Here is a 22,510-nt window from a genome sequence, read left to right on the forward strand (position 1 = left end):
ACGACCTAATACCAATGTCATTGGCACCAAGTGGGTCTTTTGCAACAAGCAAGATGAGAATGGAGTGGTGATAAGGAACAAGACAAGGTTGGTTGCTTAAGGTTTCACTCAAGTAGAGGGCTTAGACTTTAAAGAAACATATGCACCAATGGCAAGACTTGAAGAAATTCGAATGCTTCTAGCCTATGCCACTCATCACAACTTCAAGCTATATCAAATGGATGTGAAGAGTGCATTTCTCAATGGCCCTATTCAAGAACTTGTCTATGTTGAGCAACCACTGGGCTTTGAAGATCACAAGTTTCCCAACCATGTCTACAAACTCCAAAAGGCGCTCTATGGGCTTAAGCAAGCACCAAGAGCATGGTATGAATGCCTTAAGGAATTCTTGCTTAAATAAGGTTTTGAAATAGGCAAAGACGATCCTACCCTTTTCACTAACAAAGTTGGCAAAGATATATTTATGTGCCAAATATATGTCGATGACATAATATTTGGTAGTACTAATCATTCTTTTTATGAGGAATTTATTATGATCATGACCAAGAGATTTGAGATGTCCATGATGGGTGAATTGAAGTTCTTCCTTGGATTTTAAATTAAGCAAGTGAAGGATGGAACTTTTATTAGCCAAACGAAGTATACCTATGATATGCTTAGGAAGTTTGACATGGTGAATGCCAAGCCTATCAAAACTCTTATGCCAACCAATGGACATCTAGATCTCAATGATGAAGGGAAAGCCATGGATACTAAGGTATATCGCTCTATGATCGGCTCTCTACTTTATTTGTGCGTATCTAGGCCTGATATTATGCTTAGTGTGTGCATGTGTGCTAGATTTCAAGCTAACCCAAAAGAGTGTCACTTAATGTCCATTAAAAGAATCTTGAGATATTTAGTACACACTCCTAACCTTGGCATGTGGTATCCTAAGGGCTCTAGGTTTGATCTACTTAGGTATTTGGATTTCGATTACACAGGTTGCAAAGTAGATCAAAAAAGCACTTCGGGGACATGTCAATTCCTTAGGACGATGCCTAGTGTCTTGGAGTTCAAAAAAGCAAAATTATGTAGCCCTTTCCACCACCGAGGCTGAGTATGTTGCAACCGATACATGTTGTGCTCAACTACTTTGGATGAGGCAAACCCTTTAAGATTTTATATGTCACTTCACTAAAATCCCACTCTTGTGTGACAACGAAAGTGTCATAAAGTTAGCCAACAATCCCGTAAGTCACTCAAGAAGTAAGCACATAGACATCTGACATCATTTCTTGAGTGACCACGAAGCCAAAGGAGATATCGAAATTCACCATGTGAGCACCGAAAAGCAACTAGCCGATATCTTCACTAAGCCTCTTGATGAGTCAAGGTTTTGTGCTTTGCGTAGTAAGCTAAATATTCTTGATTCTCGTAACGTGGTTTGAATTATAGCACACCTTGATTGATAAACTAGCATGGATAAGAGAAATGAGTTGCAAAAGTATAATATTGTGCCTAAAATGTTTTATCATAAGAAACAAGTGCATTGTGATCATTGTTTGTATTGATTATTTGTAGCTGATCATAATGTGCTTGAGATATGTGTCCATATCCTATATATATAGAGGTATTTAGTTAGTAGCTAAATTTGTTGTACTGGGGAGTGCGGCTATGCCGCGCCTGCCCTACGATAGTGCCACGCGTGGACTAGCGGCAGTGCTGTACTTTGAATTTCAACTGGAAATTTGGCTCATATCAGCTGTTATCGTGGGGGCCCATGTTTTCTACCTATTTTTATCTGGCCCCAGGTAACCCTGTCCTCTCCTATCTCCTAGTTGCCACCTCTCTTCTCCTCCACGCGCGCACAGCGAGCCACCGTCGCCGCTTTGTCCAGCCACGCTGCCACCTCCGGCATTGCCGTGACCTGCTGTTGTTCTTCTATGTTGTCATTAGCAGTAGCCCTAGCTCATGGATGGAGCTGATTCATCTCTTTCCTCCTCAATCCATGTGAATCAAGGTGAAACCCTAACCTAATCCCGATCTATGCCATGGAGTTCTATATTTATTGGAAGATGGTTTCTAGTGACTGTATGAGTAGGATAGAAACTAGTTTGATGGATGAATTGAATCGAAACAAAGATTCATGGGTTGAACCTCATCTATACCTACGACAGTGCCGCTTGTTGGGTGTGGCAGTGCTGCACTCAATAGATTGAACATACAAATATAGATTTTGTTCCATCAATGACTCTCTGTTTTGGTTGGATTTATGCACTAGATTTGTTTCTATCTTAAACATGTAGCTACTTTACCTACATTATAGACAACTCCATATATTTGTTTAGGTCTACTCATTTTGAGATTGTCTAGTGGTTTAGGAGAATGGTTGAGAAATAGTCTGAATAGTTGAGAAGAATTGAATCATGGGAGAGGTGAAGCACTAGGTGTGGTAGTGGCGCCGCACCCTCTGACCTGATTAGTTCAGAGTGCTTTCCTAACTCGAGATTTGAATCATCTCATCTATCCAGAGTGTTTTACAAGTATTCTTTTATACCCCTTATGTATAGTTTTTATTTGGACCTATATTTGTTTGCATAGATGTTCTCTAGAGGTAATGATGACCGGAGGGGGGAGAGGAAGATGACCGAGCCTCGGGATAAGCAGATGCCTCATCGTGGTTGTGGCAGGACCATAGGGGGCAGCAGCAGTGCAGCAGGCAGAGATGTTGCTAGAGACTAGGGGAAGGGGAGATCAAATGATCTAGGATGAGAAGAATCTGGAGAGGGTTGGTTGTGCCATTCCTCCAGGTGCTTACCTAGATACTCCACCTCATCTTGAGGAGTTTGACAGGAGCTATATCAGAGAGTATTCTGAGGATGTAGTCATGAGGTGTCCTATTGACACACGTGCTCATCTCGTGCTCAACTATGTGAGAAAGCTAAAGATGGTGGAGGAAGCATGTGAGAACAATCCCTATGAGCAGCCAAAGGATTTGGAGATAGACTATATGTTTTGGAATGAGTTTTATTCCAACTTCTATGCATCTATGAACTTCAACTCCAAGAAATCCAAAGTTGTCAAGATGAAGTATGTTGATTGGGAGGAGATGAAGGCAAATAATGAGCCATAATTCAATAAGGTGGTCAAGGCTTGTGAGTTGTTTGGCCTCACTGATATTATGAGCTTCCGATATAATTAGAATGAGGAAGTGTTAGCCCAGTTCTATGCCACTTTCTTCTATAGCATCTACACTGATGAGATTCACTAGATGACTGAGGGACGGCATTATAGAGTTGATTTTGTGACTTTTAGCTGGATTCTTGGTTTTGGAGAGGAGGAGCGGGGCTTCACTTACATTCATGATGAGGCTAGAGCTGAGATATGCGACATTATATATATGTGGATTGATAGGAGAAGTGTAGATGGGAAGGTCAGTGGCCTAAAGAGCTATTATTACATTATGATCAATTTGATCAGGCACACTATCAATCCCAAGGATAGAGCAGCTTCTGATCTTAATGGATATGTGAGGAATGTGCTTGCTAGATTTGCTCCTAGAGGTGATAGGTTTAATGTCCCTCACTTCATGTGGCGTGAGCTGAGAAACGCCATGGAGGATGGGAGAAAGGGGATACCCTATGCCCCCTATCTCATGTTTATGATTGAGAGGGTCTTTGGCTACAGATTTGAGAAAGATGGTCTTCACACCGTCTACAAGATTGAGAAGACCCGAGGAGCAGGAGCTAGCAGAGCAGTGAGACGCTCTCCATCAGTTGAGGACATGCCTGAGTCGTCCCGATCTAGGCCTCGCAAGGAAAAGAAGATGGAGAAGTTTGGGAAGTGGATCAAGGCTATTTTCACCACATGCACCTATGCAGCGAGGACCACATATCAGGACTAGGTGGAGAACCATGAAGCCAACTAGGAGGCTAGAGAGCGTGCAGGGCTGCCCCCTCTTTCTCCAGTTCAGTCACTAGTCGAGGTTTGATGACCTCCCTAGTCTTTCTGAGACAGATTTAGAGGATGAGGAGGAGGAGGAGCAGGAGCAAGAGTAGCCAGAGCTTGATCCTCACATAAGTTTGAGGACCACCTTGCAATCCATGAGGAGGAGCATCAGGCGTGAGTGCCACACTTCGACCACTCATCGTCAAGGGAGGACGGTGGTGTCTTCTTCTTCCTCCAACGACGACGATGACGATGATGATGGAGAGGAGGACGTTGCATGTGCTAGTGGAGCTGCTAGTGGGGATGATGTCGATTGGGACACCATCCAAGAGTATGAGGAGTGTATATTGGTCTTTCTTCTTTTCTTCTCTTTTTTGTGCTTTATGCCAAAGGGGGAGAAAATTAGAGGGGTCAACAACTTTTTCGACGCCATGGAGGTTGCTGCAGCTAGAGTTATGTTCGTATCCGTTTAGAGTAGTCTTCATTAGGTGAGAGTTTGAGAGTCCATTAGAAACTCTATTTATGTAATAGTGCTACTTAAGTACTTTATATATGTGTGGGATATGGACATATATTAATCTATGCTGTCAGTTTGTGATACAATTGTGCTAGAATGTATATCTTTATATATATCACATGATGTGTGGTGTCTGTTCTGATCTGTGCTGTTACAGCAAGTGCGGCAGTGCCGCACCCTAGCTGTAACAAGCGAACCATGTTGTGCATAAACTATCATTTGCATCATGTTTTACATACCTGACATAGTATGCAGCACCCCATAGGAGCATGGATGTAGGGGGACCCCTATCACTTTCACTAAAATGTGAATCTTGGCTTCGTATGCCAATTTGAGAATTCAATTCTCTATTCGCACATTTAGGGGGAGGCTCTACACCCATGGCTCGAAAATCTCAGTATTTATTTCATATCTTTTGTAAGCTCTAATCGGGTTGTCATCAATCACCAAAAAGGGGAGATTGAAAGTGCAATCAAGCCCTAATTGTGGGTTTTGGTGATAATGACCATGCAATTAGAGAACTAATAAGATTTATTGAGATGACAAGCAGGGAATTGATGGTCGAGGATGCTACACAAAATGGAGGAGCCCCTAATTACAAATATAGATGACTTCAAACTCAAATGAGGTTTAAATTCTTTTATATTTTGAATTTGAGTATAGGAAAAACCGTACTATAAAGGGGGACATAATGCTTAAGCTAATATGTGCTACCAAGTGCTCAAACATATACATGCATTATCAGATTCACAGCCAAGATAGTCTACACTTCACTCTTACCCTGCGTAGTGCGGCACTGCCACACTTGAAGAAAAGCGCTGCCGCAGTGCGGCACTACCATGACTTAAGTGACCGTTGGGGGCTGGGGGGTATTTGTACCCTTCCCTTTCCTCCCCAATGGCTCTCTGACTCTTCTTCCTCACTCTAGCTCTTCCAAAATAGAAAAGGAGCTCTCTCTCTCTCTCTCTCTCTCTCTCTCCCTCCATTGTTGACCTTGAGCCCTCAAGCAAATCCATTGATTTCTCCATCAATCCTTGAGAGAAAAGGGTCCAAAACTCAATTAGAGAGCAGCTCCATTGATTCCCCAACTCAAAAGAGCACTTAGTTCATGCTTTGGCCAGTGGTTGTGTTTGTTACTCTTGGAGCTTGGCTCCTAGCTGGCTAGAGCATCGCTCATGGAGCTTACCAACTTCTATGGCAACCCCAGGAAGTTTATAACCATCTCTTGAAGCTAGTAAACTCACCCATCATCTCAAGAGTTAAGTCTTTTGACTTGAGAACGAGAAAGGGTTGGAAAGCCCTAAGCCTTAGTGGCTAACCTCAACAATGTGAAGGTAGGCAAGCTTTGGTGGCGAGCCGAACCACGGGATAAATCATTGTGTCACTTGTGCTTAATTTACATTACTTGTATTTCATATTGTTTGTTGAGGTGATTTCTAGGGTTTCTAGTTGATCTACTTGTGTGTGGTATTCCTACAACTTTTAGCTCTTGATTGTGACTATCATACCTACAGTAGGCTAAGAAATTTCTCCGATCCAAGTTTCCATTCATTGATTTTGAACTATGACTCGAAGTTGTCTACAGGTGCGGCAATGCCACTGTTCTGGTCCGGCAGTGCGCCCTCTAGAGCGGCAGTGTCGCAAGGTGAATTTAATAAAAGTTTGAGTGCTTGTTTTGATAGACCTATTCATCCCCCCCTCTAGGCCAACCAGAGATCCTACACCCATTATGGTACGAGGTGATTTTAACTTAGTTAGATCCATCAGTGACAAAAGCAATGGAATTGTTAATTTCAAATGGATGGATCTTTTTAATGAATGGATTGATAGATGGGGTTTGTTAGAGTTGAATCCAAAAAATAGAAAGTTTACTTGGACCAATAATCAGGATAATGTGATTATGGCCAAGATTGATAGGATCTTAGTCTCTATTGCTTGGGATGTAGCTTTTCCTCTGGCTAGAGTTAAAGCTTTAGAAATATTGCCTAGTGACCACAACCCCCTCCTAGTAGATTCTGGGGATAATATTTTCTTTGGGAAGAAGCACTTTGGATTTGAAAAATGGTGGCTAGAGGAAGCTTCCTTTGGTGATATTGTACAAAAAGTGTGGAATCATCCTTGTGATGTTAAGAACAGCATGGATAGATGATAATTTAGGATCAGGGCTTTTAGGAAAATGGTCAGAGGTTGGGCATCTAACCAAGTGGCTGAAAAAATAAGCTTAAGGTTCAATTGTCTAAGGAATATAATGAGTTGGAGGTTTTGTTGGAGTCTCAACCTCTGACTGATTCAGAACTCACTAGGTTGAGGTGGCTAGAAGAGGAGCTAGGCAAGATTTGGAGGATGGAGGAGATTAAGGCTAGACAGAGGTCTAGAGATAGAAATATTCTAGAAGGGGATAGAAATACTACATATTTTTAGGCTGTAGCTAACCAAAGAAGTAGGAAAAAAGGATTGAATATTTAGAGGGTCCTACTGGTCATGTTTATGATCAGAAAGGCATGATGGATATAGCCCTAAACTTCTATAAGAGTTTGTTTGCTGCTGAACCATCTTCTGGTGTACACTTGGCATCAGATTTCTGGAGTAAGGACTACCTTGTGAGTAGAGAAGAGAATGAGATGCTAGAGTTAGGTTTTAGTGAAGAGGAAGTTAGGGATGCTATTTTTTGCTATTACCCAGAGGGTGCTCCTGTGCCTAATGGTTTGCCTTTTCTTTTTTACCAAAAATTCTGGAATGTTGTCAAAAAGGATGGTTTGGCTCTGTTTGAGGATTTGTATAGGGGAGAACTAGATCTGTATAGACTAAACTTTGCTTTGGTTACCCTTATTCCTAAAGTAGAAGATGCAAGTAATATGAAATAGTTTCGTCCTATTAGCTTGCTTAACTATAGCTCTAAGATTTTATCCAAACTGCTCACCTCAAGGTTGGGTTAAGTAGCTCAAAGATTAGTGGCTGCTAATCAAAGTGCTTTCATTAAAGGTAGGTACATTTTAGAGAGTGTAGTGGTAGCTCATGAAGTAGTACATAGCCTTCATAAGAGTGGAGCAAAAGGTGTGATTCTGAAGTTAGATTATGAAAAGGCATATGATAGGGTATTCTGGGAGTTTCTTTTTGAAGTCTTACAATCCAGAGGGTTTTTTGAGAAATGGATCAGTTGGATCAAACAACTAGTTGTTGGGGGATCTGTAGGGATTATGGTTAATGGGGAGGATAGTCCTTACTTTTAACCTAGGAAAGGTCTCAGGCAAGGTGACCCAATTTCACCTTTGTTATTCAACTTAGTGGGGGATGCACTATCTAGAATGTTAGAAAAAGCAGCTAGCTCTGGGTTAGTTAAAGGGGTGCTGCAAGATTTTAGAGAGGGGGCATCCTTTCTCTGCAATATGCAGATGACACTATTTTGTTCTCTAGTAGTGAGATACCTCACTTAACTTACCTAAAACAAATCTTGATCTGGTATGAACAAATCTCAGGCATGAGAATAAAATTTCATAAGAGTGAATGCATTTCCATGATTTTAGAAGATGATTTTACCCACACTGTGTCTCATATTTTTAATTGCCCTATTGGGAAATTTCCAATTAAGTACCTAGGGATACCTTTACATTATGATAAACTAACTAGGAAGGACATCCAGCCTCTGGTAGACAAGTTACTGAAAAGAATAGCAGGCAGGAGGGGTAAGTTGTTGTCATAGGCTGCTAGGGCAATGTTAATTAAAACCTATCTTGCTAGCATTCCTGTTTATATCCTGTCTTTCCTGAAGTTTCCAAAGTGGGCTATCCACCTGTTGAACACCTAGATGGCTAATTGTCTGTGGAATGATGGAGATGGTAATAGTAAATACCATCTAGCCACTGGGAATCAGTGGCTATGAGCAAGGAGTTTGGAGGTGTAGGAATTCCTAATTTGAGAGATCTAAATATTTGTCTGTTAGGTTGTTGGATGAAGAAGTATGAGAAGGACAGGGGTAAAATCTGGAGGGAGTTGATAGACTTCAAGTACAAAACCTCTAAACCAAATATCTTTTGTTCCAAAACTAATGGTGGATCTAGTTTCTTTAAGGGGTTCATGTGGGCTGCTAAGGCAGTTAAAATGGGTTATCGTTGGAAGATTGGTAGAGGGGATAAAGTAAGGTTTTGGGAGGACAATTGGTTAGGTTCCTCCAGTCTTGCTATCCAATTTTGGAAACTTTATAGGATTGTCAATGAGAAGAATGCTACTGTTGATGAAGTTTGGGATGGGTCTTCTCTAAAATGCTCTTTTAGGAGAAATATGACTAACAGTCTGGACAAACAGTGGGAAGAAGTCTCCTTGTTAGCTTCAACTATCTCTTTCTCTAGTGAAGAGGATTCTCTGATTTGGCAGTTTGCTTCAAATGGATTATACTCTACCCAGTCCTTATATAAGGTGATTAACTTCATTGCCATCCAACCTATTTTAGTCCTAGCTGTGTGGTCCATTAAGGTTCCCCTTGAAAGCTCTAGTTTGGTTTTGGTGAATTGATAAAACCCTAAGTGCTAACTCTTTTACTCTAAGTGATCGTGAGATAGGGTAGCACATTCCAAGTGGTGGGGCAAGCGATGATGATCATGTTGGTGGTGATGGCCATGGTGATCAAGTGCTTAGGCTTGGAAAAGAAGAAAGAGAAAAACAAAAAGCTCAAGGCAAAGGTGATATCCATATGAGCTTTTGTGTTTTGGTGGTCAAGACACTTAGAGAGTGTGATCACATTTAGGATCGATAGTCATACTATCAAGAGGGGTGAAACTCGTATCGAAATGCGGTTATCAAAGTGCCGCTAGATGTTCTAACTCATTGCATATGCATTTAGATTCTAGTGAGTGCTAACACGCTTGAAAATGTTTGTGAAAATATGCTAACACACGTGCACAAGGTGATACACTTGGTGGTTGGCACATTTAAGCATGGGTGGAGATGTTGGTGAAGTCGAGGGGTTGTTTTCCCTCGACCGGACGCTGCACCAGACTCTGCACCGGTGCGTCTGGTCAGTGGTACCAAGGCAACGGTGCTTAGGGTTTAGCACCGGACGCTAAACAGTAAAAGTGACCGAACACGCAGGGCTTGCGTCCGGTCAGGTGGTGACGTACGCTGACGTAAGCGTGTGTGCGAGGCTTGTGAGGACCGGACTCTGCCAACGTTAGGTCGAGGTGGAGCGGACACGTCCGGTCACAGTTTTGCCGCTCAGGGAGCTTACTGGAAATGATGTGACTCTGTGTTGGTGCGAGTCAGGTCAGAGCAGTAGCGCATCCGGTCGTTGGGTGAAGCAGCGAGGGCACACATGAGCAGGCGTGGCACCGGCGCGTCCGGTCTTCAGGACCGCGTGCTCGGTCATTTCTTAACCGCGAGGGCACTGTGTTTCGACCGTTGGGATCGTGTGGACAACGTTGAACGCGGGGGACACATGTATAGCTAGCTGCAACCGGACGCTAGGGGCTGGTGCATCTACTCAGCATGACCAGCGCATCCGGTCACCCCGAGTTAGGCTACCTATTGAGCCCAACAACTCTATTTCGTGGGGGCTTCTATTTAAGCCCCATAGCCGGCTCTAGCTCACTCTCTTGGTTATTTTTATTGACATAGCAAACTAATGAGCTAAGCCAAAACCCTCCCACTCATCTTCATCATTGATTCATCATCTTTGTGAGATTGGAAGTAAATCCAAGTGCATTGCTTGAGTGATTGTATCTAGAGGCACTTGGTGATTGCCGCCACCTAGACGGCTTGGTGTAGCGAGGATCGTTGAGCGGAGGAAGATGCTTGTCCCTGGCTCCGATCGTGGTGATTGTGAGGGGTTCTTGACCTTTCCCCGGCGGAGAGCCAAAAGGTACTCTAGTGGATTGCTCATGGATTGTGGCATCCTCATCTTATGTTGGTTGTGCGGCACCCGATTGCAGGTTAGGCATGTAATGCCTATTAGCGCAGTGAACCTCTAAGTGAGTGAATCGCCACAAGTGGGGACTAGCTTGCCAGCAAGCAAGTGAACCTCGATAAAAAATCTCGTGTCATCATTGTCTCCGAGGATATCTATTGTGATTGATTGATTGTCACTTGCCACGGCGGTATATCTTCACTACCTCACTCTTGTATTAACATTCCTAATGTAGCTAAGCTTCTTTAGTGTAATTAGTTTTGAGAGCTAGCTTGTGTCTTGTCTAGTGGTTAGTGAGGCTTTTTAGTTAGTCTTTGAGAGCTCACTAACTTAGTGCTAATGACATAGCCTCTTGTGTGTGAAATAGAAATCATAGCAACTAGAATCGTGGATAGAAGGCTTGCATTTTTAGTAGGCTAGCGCAACACTTGTTTCGCCGTTTAATTGACTAACCACTTGGCTTAAGCGTTGTTGTAGATTTTTTAATAAGCTATTCACCCCCTCTAACTATTAGAACCTTTCACCCCTAGAGTACATTTTTTTCTTTGGCTGCTGTCAAAAAATAAAGTGCTGAGTAGGGATAATTTAGGTATAAGGAGGAAGGTAGAGGATACTACTTGCTTGTTTTGCTGTGAAACTGAATCTATTCAACACCTTTTCTTTGGCTATGCGGTGGCCACCCAGCTATGGAAGGTTTTGTCTTCAATTTTAAATGTTAAGCTTGGGGGTTCTTTTGATGAGGTTGGGAAATACTGGCTCTCAAATAGAAAACATTGTGTTACTAATATCACATCAGCTGCGGCTATGTGGAGTATCTGAAAATTGAGAAACAATCTGTGTTTTCAGAGAAATGGATGGAGGAGTATGGAGATACTCTACCAGATGGTCTGTGCGATGACGCAGAATTGGCTTATTCTGTGTCCGGGGGAGCATCAAGACCGACTAAAGGAGGTAATTGCCGAGCTCAAGTTTCAAACAAAGATGGCAAGATGGCTGCCTCCGCGGTGAAGCCCCAAGTCTGGCCGTTGGACAAGCTGCTATCTCAACAGGGGGGCGAGAAAGCTGTTATCAAGACATTTGAATGGAGGATGCCGTTGAAGATCTAGATGTCTATAGTGCCTGTTTGAGTTAGTTTGTTCCAGAAACTTGTGTCGCAGTGGTTTGCTGAAAATTTGTCGTTGACTGGGTTACCGGATTCTGGGGTGGTATGTCACCTTTTATGCTGTACTGAACTACTTGTCTTTTATCTAATGATAGAAGACGGGGCCATATGGCCCTAGAACTCTAAAAAAAATACGATGACCCTATGGCTAACAGTCACACAAACAAGACTAATTCCAATTATACCAACATTGTAGCATCACTAGCATTCCATAAAACGAGAAGTCAAGTGGATTACCTTCCAATTCCCAGCGGCAATGAAGTCCCCATCCACCTCAATTCTCTCCATGCCGTCTTATCTGTCAAACTTCATCTAGCAAGAGAAAGGTGGGGCCAATTATACAATATGATATCAGTCCACCTAGAGGAATTAGTGCTCAGTGCGGACATGTGCGCCTGTGCGGTCGAATCAAGAAAACTAATGTTCACGTATGTCTTGGAATTGTATTTTGCACCATTTGAATATGAAGCCCAAATCAGTCACCGTGCGTACAAACAGGTTATAAAAGCCAATTTTTTAAACTGCAAAGTTATACTGGTATATGAAATGCAAATTTAATTGCCCAAAGCCGAAAGAAAAGAGACACATGTCTTATGACTTGAGAGCAAACCAATAGAAATTATTTTTTTTATAAAAGGGCATAGATACATAAGGGCTTTGAATATTACATAGAAAACACACACGACACGACAGCGCTGGCCCCCGCGCCGCTCTCCAGGAGGGCGGCTCGGGCGGCGACCCTTCCTCCGCCTGCCAGCCCTTCCCCACGCCTTCACCGCCTGGCCACTGCCGGAGCTCGACGACGGAGATGGCCGAGAGTAAGGAAGGCGGCGGCTGGGACTTCTCTCCTCCCTCCCTCCCTCTCTCTCTCTCTCTCTCTCTCTCTCTCTCTCTCTCCCGGAGGAGCTCCCGTGCACAGCTGCCGGCAGCCGGTCCCCTGCGCCGGCGCGCGCGGATCCGGCGCCCCTCGACCGGATCTACGACGGGGAGGGCGGCAGGTGCTGGGCGGTGTCCATGGCGGCAGCGCCGGCGACGGGGTGGCCGCGCGCCTGCAGGCGGCCGAGGGCGGCGCCCAAGCGGAGACAACCTACCTGTGCCCGCACGCCTGCTGCCTTGCCGGGGCAGCAGCCGGCCCGGGCCAGCCCACCTGCTCTGGTCCGCGGCTGGCGGATGCTGTTCCCCAGCGGCCAGATCCGGTCCCCTCTGCGCTCGATCTACGTGCGCAGGGGCGGCTGACGGGCCTTTCGGCGGCAGCGGCTCGACGACGGTCGTTGCCCCACAAGGTCTCGCGGTGGCTGTGGCGGTGGCCAGTACGGCATACGCCGGCAGGTGGGTGGCAGAGAAGCCAGGCGGTGGGGCACTAGATCTGGCGCCACGGCCACATCCGGTGCCCCCGGGGCAGGGGGCGGCGCCCGTGGTGGGGCATGCGCCTGACGGTGGCTGGCGGAGGTCGGCAGCGTCGACGGCGGGTGCTTGGGCCGGCGACGGTAGCTGGCGACGGCTTCGGCTGTGCGGCAGGGTGACGCGCGTGGCAGGGTAAGTCCAGTTCTGCATGTTGCTCGATCGGAGGGGGTGGCGGCCGACACAGCTGTGCGGCTGCTGTGAGCAGCCGGCGCGTCGATGCCCCTCTGGAGAAGCTTCTGCGGGATGGCAATGACGACGACGATGGCGACAGGCTACGGTCCAGCATCTTGGCTCGACGTATGTGCTAGGGGCACCTCGGGTGAAAGCCTTGGCGACGGCGACGCCTGTGGGCGCCGTTTTCCTTGTTGGGGGCGTCATGTTCTTGTGCCCCCAGCCATGTCTTCCACAGGTGAAAACCCGGTCCTTTCCTGGACAAGCGACGGCGACGCATCCGGCGTCGTACCCTTCCTGAAGGCGTCGCTGTAGAAATTCGTCTCGGCAGTGATGTCTCCTTCGGCGGATGCCCTCCGCCTCTCGGCGCCCGGTTGATGCGAGACGGCGAGTTCTGCAGCGCGAAGTCGGAGCTGCTGCATCAGGGGATGTAGCTCGGCAACGATGACGCGTGTCCAACCCTCCTTCTCCAACGGTTGGGTTTTCAGCTTTAGAGGCTCGGCAATCGCCGCGGGCGGGGCGTGGGATCATGGCAGGAAGTCGGAGCTGCTCTTCACGGGGCCGTTGAGCTCGGCAACGATGACCTGCTGCGGCCTACTGCTTCAGGCCCGTTGGTCTGACATCTTATGATGGGTTGTCGGTGTTTTGCCATGGAAAGTCGGAGCTGCTATGCTCTGCAACTATACTCAGCAACGATGACTCATGGTAGTGTGTACTCTGTCGCGTTGCGTGGGTGGGTAACCTTTCGTGGTGTTTGGCACCACGCTTGGCTACCTTTTGCTTGTATATAAACTTCATTCGTCTTAATTGAAAGGCAGAGCTCCTGCCATTGTTTCAAAAAAAAATTAAACTGACAATATAACCAGGAAGTAGAACAAATCAGCAATTATACTCGGCTTGCTTCAAACATTAGCCCCAAAGGCTCAAACTAACCGACCACCATCCATTAGGAAGCATTAGCATGAATAGAAGGCCCCTGTTCGGCTTGCTGAACTTGGCTGAAACTGACTGAAAAATACTGTTCTAGCTGAATTGTTGTGAGAGAAAAATACTGTTCCGGCTTAAAAAAACAAGCCGAACAAACCGAACGGGGCCTTGTATCCATGGCTTGTGAAGACAGGGTAACTGGTGACCACTACTAAAAGAAGCATAACAGAACTGCCAGCTACTAATGATGAACACAAAGTAAATGCACACTTCTCGTCCACCAATTAGCAACTAACGATGTAACAATGGCTACTATACTGTAGAGCAATGGCTTGTGAGGACAAGGTACCTTGGTAACCATCACAAAAGAGCATAAAAATAACCGCAGCTACTCTGCGAAATGACTAAAATGCATGTGCAGTCCACCAAGATCATCTAAACCTAGCAGTTTTTTGTTTATTACAAGCACACATATAGAAGCTGTTTTTTTAATAACTATACCATAACCTCTTTTATATATATATATATATATATATATATATATATATATATATATATATATATATATATATATAGAACAACTACTCTATAGCTGGCTACAAAATAACCTATTCTGTAGCCACCTTGAGTTACTATAATTACTATGTTAATTTATGAGATTATAGTAACTCCTTACTAAAATGGTTTACTATAACGTTATGGTAAATATCCCTATGTGTTATAGTAACCCAACTATAGTAAATATATATTGACATTATCGTAAATTAGTATATAAAATTATGGTAAATGGAGGTGGCTACAGAATAACTTATTCTGTAGCTGGCTACTGAATAGCCTCTCCCTATATATATATATATATATATATATATATATATATATATATATATATATATATATATATATATATCATCCGTATTAAAGGTTTGTTCATTTTTTTCCATTTAACATCCGTATCAAATAATCAAAGGCTAGCTTTTGGACATTTTAGGTACTTTACCCACGTACTGAAGAAGCAAATACTAACACACAAGGAACAGAGCACTATGGTGTCGATTGGAAAAATCAAGGAGGCGTCGTCCATCTTGGTTTTGGCATGGGCAAAACATTTAGTGTCTCTAAGGCTCTTTCTAATTGGAGATCCGTTGCGGAACCCAAACTTAAAATGGATCTCCAACATAATATTTATAGCCTCCAACAGAGTACCTATATGAAAGACCAATTTTATGTGCCCGGAGAGACATAACCTAAATCTGAGTATCCTCTCTCCTGGAGACCCATTTATAGAAATGTTGTCTTTTGGGTCTTGTCGTTGGAGAAGACCAAAAATAGATATTGAACTCTTTGCCTGTAGCGCTACCCAAAGAACGAATAAGTCTTTATTTTGGATCGCAGTTGTTAGAGCACGAGAGTAGGTTTCTGTAAACCCGGTTAGTTGGAATGTAAAACTCCCTTCTCTATCAACGAAACTGACACAATCTCGTGCCGTTCGTTCAAAAAAAAAAAGTAATGAATTTCAGAAAAAAAAATGATTGATGCATGCATGGATAAAGGTCCAAGAAGCATGAGGATGAAATCGTACCCGAGGCAATCCTGGCGCTGAAGGAGCAAGCCTTGAATCTGTCCATGACCACGGCAGCTTCTTCCATGTCCGTGCCCTTCCCCTACTCTTGCCCTGCTGTTTGGTAGGCACAAAACAGCGTTGAGCCACGAATGGCGGCCGGATGATTTGGGAGGCTGTCATTGCCATGCATTGTTGTTCGGGTCCAAAATTCTCGTACGCCGGTCCTGCTAAATTTGGGAAGTGGCTGCTTGGATTCAATGGGTGTGCTATGGCGCAGGCGATGAGGCATGCTGGTTCGCACTGTGTTGTGACCATACGCAGATTATATATAGGAAAAATTAAAATGTCTTTTATCAACTTCAGCTGGATTGTCCGAGTGGTTAAGGGGAAGGGTTAAGATCTCCTGCAATCAAGTTCCCATGGGTTCGAACCCCACAGATAGCATCTGTTTTTTTTGTCTCTTAATATATATTTTTTTGCAAGTTTTCTTTTACTGACTTTATTTTTTTGCCTTTTGCTGACTTTATTTTTTTTGCCTTTTGTATTTTGCAACTTTTCTTTATCTTTCTATACCATGTCTTTTTTGCCTCCAGCAATTTTTTTGTTAAATTCTTTTTTTTTGTCTCTTAATATATTTTGCAAGTTTTCTTTTACTGACTTTATTTTTTTGTCTTTTGTATTTTGCAACTTTTCTTTAGCTTTCTATACCATGTCTTTTTTGCCTCCCTATATTTGGTATTTTGCAACTTTAGGGTCTTATCAAGCATTTTATTTGAAAATATTTGCCTCTTAATACATTTTGCAACTTTTCTTTAGTGGCCTTTTTTTTGCCTCTCTATATTCTGCAACCCATCTGGCCCAAGCCGCCAATAGACCTCTATCAACAAGAGTAACGACGACTTCCATCTGGCATCCCACCCCGTGTAATTGGTTATTGTTGATCGTGAGGTAAATTTGTCAATAATTGGACGATAGTCCATTCCATTGCTTTGCTTATTTGCTTAGCAGATATTCGGTTGTTATTATGATTCTAAATTTCTAACTCTAAGTATTTATTTTCTATATTAGATGTTGCCTAATAAGCATTTGTGAAGCACCATTGTCTTATTTGAGGTAATTATGATAGTTGTTTTACAACTTTTTTAGTTTCTTCTGTTATATCAATACAGGGTTTTATGAATATTATGAACTAATATGCAATAAAAAAAGAACTATATACATGCTGCCGTTAACTCTTACTAAGTTACTAGTACTACCATATGATTTCTCATATTACAGATTTAAAAAAAATGCTTAACCTAAAGGGTCTTTAGTTTCCTATTATTCGCCCTAAGGCCCTTAAAACTATGGAGTCAGCCCCTGGTGCAGTGGTGTGTGGAGGGCCTAAGCTAATGTTCTTCGATTGCAATGGTACCTTGGAACAAGAAGCTGAGTAGCTGATCTGATGACTGGATCGGAACTTCGGAAAGTAACCTAAAGTACGGAGGGTGAAAAATCCTTCAATATCATATCTAGCATCTACGGCAGCTCATGAGGCGCTAGTACTGGATAGCAAGTAGTAAGAATAAGACTTATTAGTACAAGGGAAATTCATGAAACTGCAATAGCCTAAGCCTTTCATTCCCCCCTTACTCCTGCTTGAAATAAAAATACGCTTCTGCTTTTCAATATGAACACAACAGCTACTTCTAGCTAAGCTAGCTTGCATTGAACCTAAACACTAGATTTGATGAGTACCAAATATCTCGCCCAATCTGGTGAGTGCTGAAGACAATATGCTACAGCAGCCATTTTTTTTTCATGCTTTTGACAATGTGCAATGACATGTATGTTGCTGAGAACCCATTTACTAGCCCAGTTTTCGACATCCGATGTCATTTTTTATATTTGTCCATCCGATGTCATTTAAAAAATTCAAATTTTAATTTTTTAGAAATTCAAACGTATTGACAAGATGATTTCAAATCAAAAAGTTGTCAACTACAAAGTTTCGTACTTTTTTGGGATCTACAACTTTTATTTTGGTAGTTTCTCTATCTGAGATCGTTTACAAAATTTGAATTTCAAATTTTAGAAATTCAAACATAGTTTTCCTTGACTAGATGATTTCAAATAAAAAAGTTGTTAACTACAGAGTTTCATAACTTTTCGAGATCTACAACTTTTATTTTGATCATTTGATTATTTATTCATCCGATATAGTGATAATAACATTATTCATAAATATAAAAATATCCATCTTATAGTTTATGAAACTATAAGAGATACGTAAATTTTGTGAACAATGTCACTTCCACTTTATCGGAAGAAGAAATGACCAAAATAAAAGTTGTAGATCTTGATAAGTTCTACAACTTCTATGTTCATAACTTTTTCAGCTGAAATCATTTAGTATTCCAAAATGACGTTTGAAGTTGCTATTTTTTGAAATTCAAAATTCAAATAGATAAAACACAGTCACATGAAAAGATGGATAAAATAATAGCCGTAAGAACACAGTAAATTGATAGAGGATTATTTTAGATTTTTTAGGAAAAAATCATCAAATTTGAAGTTAGTATGATGAAGAAAGACTAGTTATAAGTTTTAGCCAGAGATTAAAAAGAGAAATCAGAGTTCTTCGATAATTTTAAATTTTAATTTCAAATAACATTTTGAAGTAGTAAATGATTTCAAATGAAAAAGTTGTCAACTACAAAGTTGCATAACTTTTCGAGATCTACAACTTTTGTTTTGGGCGTTTCTCCATCGGAGGTCATTTGAAAAATTCAAATTTTTAATTTAAGAAATCAAACATAATTTTCGTTAGATAGATGATTTCAAATAAAAATATTTGGACATCTAAACAATCTCAAATTAAAAAAGTTTAAACTACAAAGTTATAGATCTCGTCGAGTACTACAACTTTGATATAAAGTTCGTCTTAATTGAATATCATATGAGAAACTTATGCAGTTTTCTTACAGTATATCACTGTCGGTTCAAGCCACGAACCGATAGTATCAGTGTCGGTTCTTGGCTAAAACTGGCACTGTCGGTTCGTGGTTTGAACCGACAGTGATATGAGCCGACAGTAAAGACCCGAATATAAGTGTCGGTTGAACCTATTACTGTCGGTTTTAGCCAAAAAACTGATAGTGATGGACTATCACTGTCGATTTCTTAAAATCCGATAGTAATGAGGCCAGCAGTGATGTCCAATTCTGTAATAGTGATTGTAGCATATGTTATCTCCCTGGTGGACGATTGCCGCGGCAGGTGCACTTCTCCTTGTCTTCCTTGAGAGCCTGCAAGGGCATATAGTAAACCTCAGTGTTGCTGAGTTGCAGGATGTGTGCTGGTATGTGTATATGTATGAGTAGTGGATGAAACTAAAGAAGAATGTTGTACAGAATACTGATCGCTTCTTTAAGTTCATTCATGAAAGCATTGATTAAACAAAAAGATGTACTGACATAATTAATGGTAGATCGATCGAATGATAAGCTCATGGATGGCCAGATTATTGGAGGGCCTAATGTGATGCTGAAATCATCATGTATGGAAGTGCACCTCAGATCGACTGCTTCATGTGTGTTTGTGTTTTTGATGGAACAATGGCAGAAGTTGGGAAGCTGAAGCAGCCTCAGTTATTCTGACCATATATATATATATATATATATATATATATATATATATATGTGTGTGTGTGTGTGTGTGTGTGTGTGTGTGTGTGTGTGTGTGTGTGTGTGTGGAAAACGTGTTAATTAATACGTACATATACCTGCAGCTCGCTCTGGAGTCCTCTGATGTGATCAACTGCTAAATCCAGCATGTCCGCTGTGCTAGTTTGCTGCCACATTTTAAAGAACAAAAGGATAAGAATGAACTGTGTGCATGCCTGTAAAAACCTGCAGATTGTTGTCTGTTCGAAAAGATAGACTAAATAGCAACCATATGCACTGCAAATATAATTATATATATAGAAACAAATATATCATATATTCTGCAGCACGGAATCACGGATAATGTATAATGGATCACCTTGTCCATATTAGGCACAAGGGCCTGCAACTTTCTGAGCTTCTCGCTGATCCTCGTTCTTCGCTCCTACAACATCATTGATCACATGTCTGACATTAATCTTAAATAATCTCCAAAAACAAATTAAATTAAAAGGGGTGCAATCAAGTGCCAAGATGCAGAAAATATAATCATCTATCGATTATGACATATATTATGTACATTAATAATTTAAGATCGAGTTACTCATTATCAGACATATTTTCAGTGTTTGGTTATTAGCACAGTCACAGTGCATGAAAACTTGTTACTACTAAAGGGAACAGTATGCCATCAGGCATCATCAAGAAGATGATGTGGGAATTTACCCGCTCTGCGATGCTCCTTGGATGCGTGGCACATCCACGCTTGGCTCGTACTCTGAAAGGAACTTGGTCTTGCTGCCTCTGCAGTAGGCCCGCCATTTCCTTCGCCACACCAAACTGCATCCACAGATCGATGGTAAACATGAAATCAGCAGGCATTACACATACAACTAATTAATTTTCTCTATGGCTGATTGCTTTGTAGTTTGTAGATTAGTATAGCCTTGTAACTAATGTTTCAAACAACCTTAGCATATCGTGATTGGAATAGGATCATGCAGTGTGTGTGTGTGTATACCAATTTATTTCGAGAAAATCCCTTTCAGCAAGGACATGCAAATATATGTAAAACAATAACTAACATTATAAATGGCAAGAAAATATCCATTTTATGATAATATAAGTAGTACCATACCTGTAATTCATAAGAGTTACTAATACTGGCTATGATGTCGTCATTGTTGTGTATTCCTGCTTTGCTTGCCGGGTTGGAAAACACAATAGAATTTGAATCCTCCCATGATCCAATTGAGAACCCACTTGAGAAGGAACGTGCCACATTGTTGGCGGTGATGTTCTCTTCAGAGTGTCCAATACCATGCACATTATTATTGGTGAGATCGTCCGGGATTCCATCCTCAGAGAATTGAGAGAGGGCTCCTTGTCTGGATAAGTTCATGGGGGACTTCATCTTCTTGTGATAGCCACTCATTGCATGGTGAACCTCACCACCGACTCCAGCCCTTGCACTTGGAAAACCTAATAGAAAAACACACAAGATAGATCCATCATTGTTAATTGTGTTCAGGATTGTATGGATGACATGTGTAGAGAATAATGAATGGATTTAATTTGTTGCTTGATGGATGGATTAATGGAGGAATCGATGTCATTGATGAAATGTGTCGGACTAGACATTTTGTATCATGGATTGAGGTATGCTACATGAATGCAGTGATGGAACGTGTAGGATTTAGATATTTTATTTTAACTTAGTGATGAATGGTTGGATGCTAGATGGATGTATTATTGCTCCACGTTATTTCAAAGGAGAGTTGCAAAACATTGTAAAATCACTAGGGAGTAATGCCTAAAAAGCCACATATGCTTGATGCTCCATACCCAGGGGCGCCTCCAGCGTGGGTGCTAGGGGTGCTCAACAAGCCCCCTACCACGCTGGGCTCCATGGAATGAGGAGAGAGGGAATGGAAAGAGTAAGAGGGAAGAAGAGGGAGAGAAAGAAGAAGAAGCAACGAGAGCAACCCTGGACTTAAGCTCTGCATGTGCCCCTGTCCACACCTGGTTCCCACATCTGAAGGATGTGTGTATTGCTCCGTACATGATTAACGTGAGATATTAGTATTACTTGTGGTTTATGCATTGGAGCATGGACGATCTGGTTATATAACTTAAGTCCTAGATGCCCACAAGACATTAACTTGCCTTTTTGTGGTGTCATAAATAAGCGAGAGTGCGAGACCATTGCTATATAAACAATGTTGATATAACTTATCTAGAGTTGGAAACATAGGGGAGGGGGCTAATATCGATAATCAGGTTGCAATGGCCAAACCAGAGTCAGGGGGGTATTCGGGAGGGTCACCAATATGATCCTAAAACCTCTGACACATTGTGTCACGTAAATCTCCCAATACCCGGACGAGCTCGAAGTACCTTATTTCAGCGGATGTGTGCCCCTTTGTGGGAAACCGGAAAACTGGTTGGCAAGGGCTGCAACCAAAATACGAGCTCCTAGAATCTGGGAAAAGAGTTTCATGACGTGCCTATGCTAGTTAGGCTTAGTCCTGTCGCCCCTATTCATTAGGACGCGGACGCTCACTCGTTCTACCTGCTATCAGCTCGAAGAGTAACATACACAACTGCCGACAGCTGCTCACACGTTCGTTATTCGCCCACGGTGGCTCCTAACCCGGGACACTGCTATATTGACCTCAGGGCTTCGAGACAATGACCTCGCTTCTTCCACTAAAGAGGCATACAAAAATTTGAGATCACGTTGCTTAGCGGGTCTCGAAGAAAAACATGACGCCCTTAGTGTATGTTAACAAACAACCCGCATCAGGTCACGCGCAAATGCCAGCGATGCAATACCATGTCATGTTGATCCGTTCTTTAAACTAGGACTTAATGACACGCAACCACTATCAAACGCCAGAACACATTGGGAACCAGCTTCTCGTTTAAAGCGATGTCACCACCCGAATACGACATTGACAACATCGTGGAGGCCATGCTTCCGGTTAAGGGGTGTCACCACCCGAATACGACATTGACAACCTCCCGAGGGCTATGCCTAGGAAACCATGTTTACCTACACAAGGTGTTACCACCCAAGCCAGACACTCACAGCGTCCAAAGGAACTATGTTCCTTGAAAAATGGTGAACCACCATGCTTCTTGGTACTCGAGAAAAGTTCTCGGCACCCGAGGAATGCTCTCGACACCCGAGCAGCTACATATTGGCTCCTCAATACTTGAGAATATCAAGTTGCACTGCTCACAACCTTGGTACTCGACGGACAACTCACTAGTACTCATAGTACTCGGAGCTTAC

At 42.6% G+C, this 22,510-nt stretch overlaps 1 protein-coding gene and 1 pseudogene across 1 annotated transcript; both read right to left on the bottom strand.

Moving 5' to 3' along the window:
- LOC136498183 (U-box domain-containing protein 7-like) overlaps positions 1-15,709 on the bottom strand; it is a 32,434-nt pseudogene extending 16,725 nt beyond the window's left edge.
- Positions 15,710-18,495: 2,786 nt separating this feature from the next.
- Positions 18,496-20,677, bottom strand: LOC136495189 (transcription factor bHLH128-like). Its single transcript, XM_066491174.1, has 5 exons — positions 20,351-20,677; positions 19,939-20,052; positions 19,592-19,657; positions 19,332-19,400; positions 18,496-18,855 (listed from the first exon to the last, which is right to left on the bottom strand). Exons 1-5 carry the CDS (start codon positions 20,645-20,647, stop codon positions 18,796-18,798), a joined length of 606 nt encoding a protein of 201 aa, XP_066347271.1. The 5' UTR covers positions 20,648-20,677; the 3' UTR covers positions 18,496-18,795.
- Positions 20,678-22,510: the final 1,833 nt, after the last annotated feature.

Source organism: Miscanthus floridulus, chromosome 12 (assembly GCF_019320115.1).
Source record: "Miscanthus floridulus cultivar M001 chromosome 12, ASM1932011v1, whole genome shotgun sequence".
Taxonomy (NCBI): Eukaryota; Viridiplantae; Streptophyta; class Magnoliopsida; order Poales; family Poaceae; genus Miscanthus; species Miscanthus floridulus.